The 9,097-nt window shown below is 33.3% G+C and overlaps 1 protein-coding gene across 1 annotated transcript in view; it reads right to left on the bottom strand.

Moving 5' to 3' along the window:
• The window catches only part of LOC111412896 (chromo domain protein LHP1-like), a 5,921-nt gene extending 4,132 nt beyond the window's left edge, over window positions 1-1,789 (bottom strand). The window contains exons 1-4 of the mRNA XM_023043766.1: window positions 1,366-1,789; window positions 1,131-1,156; window positions 967-1,053; window positions 245-844 (exon numbers count right to left, since the gene is read on the bottom strand). Of these exons, the coding sequence (XP_022899534.1) occupies window positions 245-844; window positions 967-1,053; window positions 1,131-1,156; window positions 1,366-1,698 (1,046 nt within the window). The 5' untranslated portion in view covers window positions 1,699-1,789. The remainder of the gene's footprint in view (window positions 1-244; window positions 845-966; window positions 1,054-1,130; window positions 1,157-1,365) is intronic.
• Between the last annotated feature and the right edge of the window lie 7,308 nt (window positions 1,790-9,097).

Here is a 9,097-nt window from a genome sequence, read left to right as displayed (position 1 = left end):
AATTAACTGTTGGGCTAAATCAGCTACTCTTGAGGAACCTAACAGTCCACCTTGCATCAAATGTGCAGTTAACTCAGAAAAATGAAGAAAATTTGGCTCAAGGAGGGTGGGAGAGGGAGAAATACACTCTCTTTCACTCAAGCATTTAACCAGGCCTACCTTCGTGGTTGAGTGCTACCAGTGAACTATGAATGGGATCAAAAAAATTTCCAACTTCCAAGAAGAATACAAGGACGGCAATCACTCTATCCTCACTTTGCAACATGCTCTGCAAGTAGAAATTGCATTTTGTGTGTCATCCCCACTGCGTAATACCAACTCTTGCTTGAACCTCTTAACTGGAAAAGATTTCCTCTTTTTAGCTCCAGTGCAGCGGTCAGATTGAACTGGATCCCCACCATCAGGTTTGGGCAACCCATTTGCAAGGATGTCTCCTCCAGTAACTAAATTCTCTTGTGAATGATGTACACCAAACTTATTTGCGTTCTCTTCACTGACCATAATTGATTCCTTCAGTTCACAAAGCTTCAGATCCAATTCATTTTGCTCGTTACTTTCTCCCCTCGTAGGGGACCCCATTTTCATACCATGCTCGTTTAGTTTCTTGCATATATCAAAGCCATTCACACCGCTGACATCAGTTTTCCCTTTGCCATTCAAAACATTTAAGTTATTTAGCTGAGGATAGTTCATAGGGCCCTCCGCAACCCCAACCCTATGAGAAGGCACATTATATGTAGCAGCTACAGAAGGTCGCTGCTGCTGTTTTTTCTTCACCTGAGCATGAGTGATTCCATGTTTGCGCTTTCGCCCACGAGCCGACCTACTTTTACCTGTTATCAAACTTCAAAATACGGGGAAAAAAAAAGAAAAAAAAGAAGAAGGAAGCATCTGTAAGCTGCATAAACATCATCCCAATTATTCCATATGCATATTAAATGCCATAAAAATCGAAATAAAACCTACCTTTCTTCAAAAGCATCAATAACATCAGAACATTGCAATAGATTCCTTACAGGCTCCCATGTGTTCTCAGCCTCGGGCCAGCCACGCCTTTCCAGAACAACTCATTACATTGATTAACACAAAAATTCATATACATATGTACAAACCGTATCTAAAACACTTACCATTTTATGAGGTACTGCACTTGGCCCTTCAATTTTCGCATTACAGAAAGCCCCCAAATCATCAAACAGGCACAAAATCAGCAAAAAAGGAAGAAATTCGAGAAACTCACCAGTATTAGTACCCTATTTTCGTTTCTTTTTGAACTCCTCTTAAATAGAAAAATTAACAAACAAAATAATCTGATAAAAAAATCCCACCTTCTCTAAACCCGTAAAAAAGAGAGAAATGACTCACCTTTCGGACTCGCTTTCTGCGTACGGCCTCGATCTCATAATACCCATCAGCAAGCTTCGAGCGCTCGGCCTCAGCCCCCGCCTCGGGCTCTTCGATATGCAGGCTTTCAAAGTTGTTATAGTCTTTTTCAGTTTCGGAGTCATCATCTACGTCTCCATCGTTTTCTTCTTCCAAAGTCTCCCCTGTAGCTTCAAAACGCTCAGTTTCCTCTCGGTGGTCCTCCGCCGCAGCTGCTACATCGTCTTCGCCATTCGCTGTGGTCGGGTGGTCAGAGTGTGGCGGTAAAGGAGGTTTTACGTACTCTGTACTGGGCTTCTTTTTCCCTCCTTTCATTCTCTCTCTCCCTCTCCGTGTTTTTCCAATTCTCTCTGTGATTTTCTAGTTTATACCCTGTCCTGAGATGGAGTAGGGAGTACTTATTCGCTTTTTCATTGTCAAAGTGAAAATTGGCGTTTTCATACATCTTTTATTATTAAAAAAATAAAAAAGTTTCGACGACAAAACATCGTTTTACTTTTTTTCCCCTCTTTTTAAAAGCTCGTTTAGTATAACTATTAAGTCAATTAAAATAATTTATTGATCGTTATTTTATTATTTCAGTCGATATTTTTAATTCTTGATCCACTTTATCTCTAACGATCAAAAAATTAATTATCAAAATTCCTACCAAAGAAGTACTAAAACTAAACGTGAAACAATAGTATTCACAGATGCAGATAATGAAGTTCACCATCATATGGACGGATGCTAGATAATATGTCCTTGTTTAGCAATGATTACTTTAAATTAAAAGTCAATAATTAATTTTAATTATATAAATTTTATGCGATCTATAACTTTTTAATCACAAGTTTTCAAAACTCTATATTTTAAATACTTATATTTTAATTATAAATTCACACAATAAAATATTTTATACAGAGACCCAAAACTTTTCCCCTACGTTTTAATCACATTTATCAAAAATTCACCATTCTTCAAAACTTTCTTTGTGTCAAATAATGTCCATGCTTAATTAGTATTCATCAATCTTGTCGAGGACATTGTCATCTTCTGCATGAGTATAGATACTTGGCCAGGATCGGTGAGAGGAAAGATGTGAAAAGCACCTGCGTGTCCACATCTGTTTGGGAGTTTTTTTTTTTTCCAAACTGTCTAATTAATGACCGACATGTGTTACCCTATTTGTGTAGCATAACTCTTTTCTCCATAAGTGATCTCCAAGTGAGGACAATATTTTTTGTTTATCAAGAAGTTGATAGATTTCGTATCCACCAAAGGCACCACTTTGGATAGATTTTTATGCAAATATTTTTGGGAAATTATCATCATTAGTGTAAAATGACGAAGAAACAAACAACCAGACTATCTAGAAGATGAAAAAAGAGAAGATGAAGAACAAAACGAATATGAAGGCTCAAATGCGGAATCGTTGTCCTCAAATGATATTTGAACCCTCTCGTGATTGAATGAGATGCTTAATAATTTTGACAAATGGTTTGTAGGATTATAATAAACTTTGTAAAGGATTTAACACTAAAACACAAGTGTAATCATCCAAATCTTTAATAACACAAAGGAAGATATTTAATATGAACGTAAATCAATAGTTTGATTCAATGTAGAATGATATGTGGATCTCAAGATGTTTTTCAATGTTTCTATTGTGTTTGTATTTATTATTTATCACCTATTTATAGGTCTCAATCAATGCACCATGAAATGGTGTCAAAACATGATAAAAAAATTGCAACTATTAATCTAAAACGGTCCCTAAATTTCAAATTGAAAAACTAGCCAACGACTATTTTTTAACACTGTGTACATATAGTATAAATCTTATGTACGCATAGTAAAACCAAATTCTATTTTTGGCCAAAACACATCTCCTATACGCATAAAAATAAGCTTATGCGTACCAAATTTTTCGTTTTTCAATTTCTTTTGATTCCATAATTTAGCCCATTGTCATTCCATTGATTTTGAACAAATATTCAATAATCTCCCACTTGTTCAAAATTAATATGATCACATATTCAAAATGACGACATTTATGCATAAGGATTAGATATCTTTCGATTTAAATCTAATCGTAGTGTAATTCAAACAAAGTAAAGATGGAATTAGAGGTAGCATGGAAGTTTTGAACCAATTATTCATTGTGACAATATCGATAAGAACACACACATAAGTATCATGTGTTCTCAAATTCCTCAACTCGTTTAATGCTAATATGGTCTTGCGCTCATCCCATTTAAAGAACTTTTAAGAGAAGAACTCCAACTCTCTAATAAGGCGGCACCATCTCGAAGTTCGTTTAGGTGAAATTCTTCTAGTACATTTGTTATTTTTAAAGGTACTTGTGTTTTAACACCGAACTTCATTAAGAGCTTTAAACTCAACCCTCACTTCAATAACAACTCGCATTATTTAATAAGGGTAGGGTTGTCGTGGATTTTAATAATGTTGTAACTATCCACATATTCAATGACTTGTTGATACCATTTGAATTCGTGGATTACCTTTCGAGTAATGATAGGTAGGGTTATCGTCATTGATGGACCTTTTAGTTTAGGAGTTTCAACCCCATCCTACTCGAAGCAGAGACCATTAAATTTCTCTTTAGTGATCTAGTTAAAGGATCCGCTAAATTCTCTAAGAAAATTATTTAACATTTGATAATTTCCTTGTGAAGTCACGTTTAAAACTTATATATCTAGACTTTTCATTATATGTGACTTAATATCTTATCAAATATAGCTAGCCCACAATCGATTCATTTGATAGATATAGCTTGTCACCACCAAGAAATCTTTTTATGAAGCTACATGCTTCTCACTAACTTTATTTAAAGTTTTATCGATTTCCAAACACGATTGAAAGATTTCTATCAACCATTACACTAGTCAATCACTTTAATTTGTGGATTTCATACTTGGGTATTCACTTATTGTAATGACTCGGGTCTCTGTACTTGTCAAATTGGTACTAGAATTCAACTTAAGTCTTACTTAAATGGAAGGTTATGAGTTCGAATTTTGGGGGACGCGACAGAAAGTCGTAAGGGGTAAGTAGGCGCAAAGCCCACCCAAAGCTGACAGAACGTAAACTAACGGGTTGGGTACAAAAACTCAGGTCGTTACAAAAAAAAAGCGTCGGGTCTCTGTACCCAACCCGTTAGTTTATGTACTGTCCGCTTTGGGTGGGTTTTGCGCTCACTTACCCTTTACGGCTTTCTGTTGCGTCCCTTAGAATTTGAACTCATAACCTTCCCCTTAAGTAAGACTTAAATTGAATCCTGGTACCAATTGGACAAGTACAGAGACCCAAGTCGTTACATTTATCATTATTGAATCATTACAATGATATTCAATTTATGAATATACTTTGAACATTCCCATTGGTTTTGCAAGTGCCATGACCTGCTTTCATCCATTTCATCCACTTTAGACTTAATATATATTAACCTTATAATTGTATAAGGATTTTTTATATTTTCTCCTTTATAGAATTTTTCTATGATTAAAAGGTTTAGGGAACTGTAACTTTTTGAATTATCTCCACAATTCCTTATTTAGGAATACATATGCAATTTAGTAATATTGCATTCACAAGTTTTTGAACTTCTCATATAGGTTCATAACCATTTATGTTCATCCCCACATTTTTGGGCTATACTTGAACTTAGAGTTCATCAACTCTTTCATAGTTCAATTCACTTATCACTTTGATAATATTTGTGAAAGTCTAAGTACTTCTAGATAGTGGTTGTTAAGTCGCAATTTGATTTAATCCAACTATTTTTAATTTTGATCCCATAATTTGATCAGTCATCTCATAGACCAACAATGCTTTTCTAAGCATAGATTAACTCAATTTGTTCCATGATTGAAGTCGTATTCAATCAATAAAGAAGAATAATTTTCTTAATTCACAAGAATTGCAACTTCTCTAATCATTTACAATTTATCACTTTCACAATATAGCATTATATCATATTGGATAATAAGGTACATGTTTCACCTTATTCACATTTTGTCATACTCATATATACACAATTTTCCATAAATCATCACTCTTAATTTCATCAAATTAGTTGAGGCTATCAACATTAGCCAAAGTTAATATAATTTAATAAGACATGAACTCAACCAACTAGTTTATCATGTCATTCTCATATTCCAATAAAAGAAATGGTTATTGAATTTCATACACTTTCAACAAGTAGTTGGCATTCTTCCAATATTATCATTCCAAGCAATGCACCTTTTCCAATTTCAAGTCATTAAGCAAGTTAATTCTCGTCACCAAATGATGATTTTCACTTAGACCAATTCAACTTACAAGTACATACGAATCATATAGTTAAACTCACCTAATGGCTATAACAATTGCCACACATCACTTTGTCATTCTCATTGTAAACATAATCATATTTTAAATATAGGGTTATGCAAGCCATTTAGAGTAGATCATAAATTTTGTAAATTAATACAATTAAAGGTCCTTTTAGACCTAATTTAATATAACAATGATTATGTAAAGAGAGATGATCACACCATAATAATATAAATATCCTTGAGACATCAAGTAGAACATGGATTAACAATTTTAAGGAATATCAATTATTCCTTTCAAAACCACATTTTCCACGTTAGTACATCCATGTAAATCATATGGATTAACAAAGAAAGACATTCATTTTCCATCATTTAAATTGATCATAGAATATTTCATAATAGACATCAAGACAATTACACCATAGTCTTTCATAAGCCTCTACCATTTGCATATATTGCTTATAAATCAAGTTCTATAATAAAGCATATTCAAATAAAAAGATCGCAGACATGCTTTATTCTAGCCAAATATATCATGTAAGGAATTTATACAACTACGCAATTTGTAATTATGGACATAATATTCAGATTCTTTCCACTAGTAGGAAATCTCTATGGAATTTGTTTTCTGTATGTGATGCCATCAAATATTTATCATATATACTTTATAGAAGATAACCATGAAACGAACATGCATCTTTAATTTTAATGCAACGTCATAATTTCCATATTTCCACTTTCACGAGTATTCTTATAACACGCAACAACTTTATGCACAACCGAGATTCATCTTATAATCATTGGGTTGTAACATAGATAATGTGTATATTTTATTCACAAAACATACCGCATGCATGAGTGAAATTGAAATGCAATTTTGACTTACCGAATTTGGAGAAGGCGAAATGATAAATTACGAAATCCAAATGCAAGGATCTGGATTCATGTCTTTCTACAAATCGAACCATCTCGTGAAGTTAGTGCCATCGAATGATCCACACGAACAAAATCTCGATCCATCAACTTGATTTATGCCATAGTGGTTCCATTCTCCATCACCAAATATCGTTGAGATTGTTGGAAAATTATCATCGCCAGGGTAAAATGGAGAAGAAACAAACAACCAGAATACCAAGAAGATGAAGAACAAAACGAATATGAAGGCTCAAACGCGATATCGTTGTCCTCAAACAATATTTGTTCTCTATCGGGATTGAATGGGATGTTTAAAGGTTTTGGCAAATGGTTTGTAGAATTATAACAAGCATTTTAAATGATTTAACACTAAAGTACAAGTGCAATCGTGCAATACTTTAAGAACACAATGGAAGATATTGAATATGAATGTAAATCAATAGTTCGATTCAATGTGGAATGATATGTGGATCTCAAGATATTTTTCAATGTTTCTATTGTGCTTGTATTGATTATTCATCACTTATTTATAGGCATCAATCAATACACCATGAAATTGTGGCAAAACATATGAAAAATGATAACTTTTAATCCAAAACGGTCCTCAAGTTTTAAATTGGAAAACTAGCCAACGATTATTTTTAATACCATGCGCAGGCATAGTATAAATCTTGTGTACGCATAGTAGAAGCAAATTCTGTTTTGGCCAAAACACATCTTGCGTGTGCACAAAAATAATAAAATCAAATTTTCCGTTTTCAATTTCTTTTAATTTCATTGATTCTATAATTGAGCTCAACAATTAGCCCATTATCATTCCATTAATTTTGAACAAATATTCAACAATTGTGGATTAAATGACATGTTAACTAGATGTGGAAATAGGTACTTCATCACTTTTATTAATGATTTTTCTTGAATATACATATGTTTACTTATTAAAGCATAAAAATGAAGCATTTGATATGTTTAAGATGTATAAGAATGAAGTTGAAAATTATTCGGGAAAGAAAATTAAAACCTTAAGGAGTGATAGAGTTGGTGAATACTTTTTCAGCGACTTTAAGTTGGTTTGTGAATAACATAGCATAACTCACCAATGTTCTGCACCTATAACATTCGAACAAAATACTTTGGCTGAAAGAAAAAATAAAAACATTGAAAAGCATCTTGAGATCAACATATCATTCCAAATTGAATCAACCCGTTGATTTACATTCATATTCAATATTTTCCTTTGTGTTTTTCAAGTTTTGGAGGATTATACTTGTGCTTTAGTGTTAAACCCTTTACAAGGCTTATTATAATCCTACAAATTGTTTGCCAAAACCCTTAAGCATCTCATTCAATTCTGAGAGGGGCAAAATATCGTTCGAGGACAGCGATCTCGTATTTGAGCCTTCATATTCATTTTGTTCTTCATCTTCTTGATATTATGGTTGTTTGTTTCTTCTCCGTTTTACCCCGGTGATAATAGTTTCCCAACAAATATAATTGTCATTTTCTAATGGTCAAAGTGTTATTTTTTCCAAACACGTCCTTTCCACATTTTTGAGAATTCACGAGCGACCATGGAGAATATTTTTCATAGATATACACAAAATTTGCTTTGAGAAATCATTCACAAGATTAGCTTTGATTTTTACTAACAAGATATGTTGGATATTTATATTTTGTTAGCATCGAGCTTGTCAAATAATTTGTTGTGGTTTCAAATGTTCACAATATGTGAACCATTTGCACATAATCTCAATGTGAATATCGTGGACAAAATGATGTAAGATTTGGAGGTAATGGTAATACATCCACCGTCTCAACTCCTTGCTACTTAGCATATTGGGATGGTATCTCAAGGCAAATATTTTATTTGATTCGCCGACAAAATTTCTTTGGTTATTATAGACCTAGAAAGGGTAAACAATTAAACTACTTTATCAAAAAAATGTTGACATAATGGTTGATATCCTCTCATATCGCGTGGGCCTCGTGTGAATAAAAGAGTCCAAAAAAGAAGTGGGCCCTCATTGTGAGTGTCGGTCAGCCATTATGTCAAAAAAATTTGATCACCATAACATTGTTGAAGAGGAGAAGTATAATGAGAAGGAAATCATTTATTTATTCAATCAAGAACAAAAATTAGTTATTCTATATCAAGCTTTTGAGGAGCTCATTCTAGATAACTTGAACCATTACTCAACACACCACACGAGCTGTTGAGGCATCAAAAGTACTTGACCGTAAAATATATCTATATTTCTCTACATTTTGGAAGGTTAAAGTATTCATTTTCTTGACGATCGTTCAAATAAAGTTGAAGTTATTGATGTAATTAGTATTCATTAATCACAAAGAGGGCAACGCTATCTTCTCATAAATGATCTCCAAGTGAAGGCGAGGAATTTTTATGGTGGATTCAATAACCATTGAAGGCACCCTTTATGAATGGCAATATATCAACACTTCACGCAACGATTTTT

This window comes from Olea europaea, chromosome 16 (genome assembly GCF_002742605.1).
Source record: "Olea europaea var. sylvestris chromosome 16, O_europaea_v1, whole genome shotgun sequence".
NCBI lineage: Eukaryota > Viridiplantae > Streptophyta > Magnoliopsida > Lamiales > Oleaceae > Olea > Olea europaea.
This window is presented reverse-complemented; position numbering and strand designations above follow the sequence as displayed.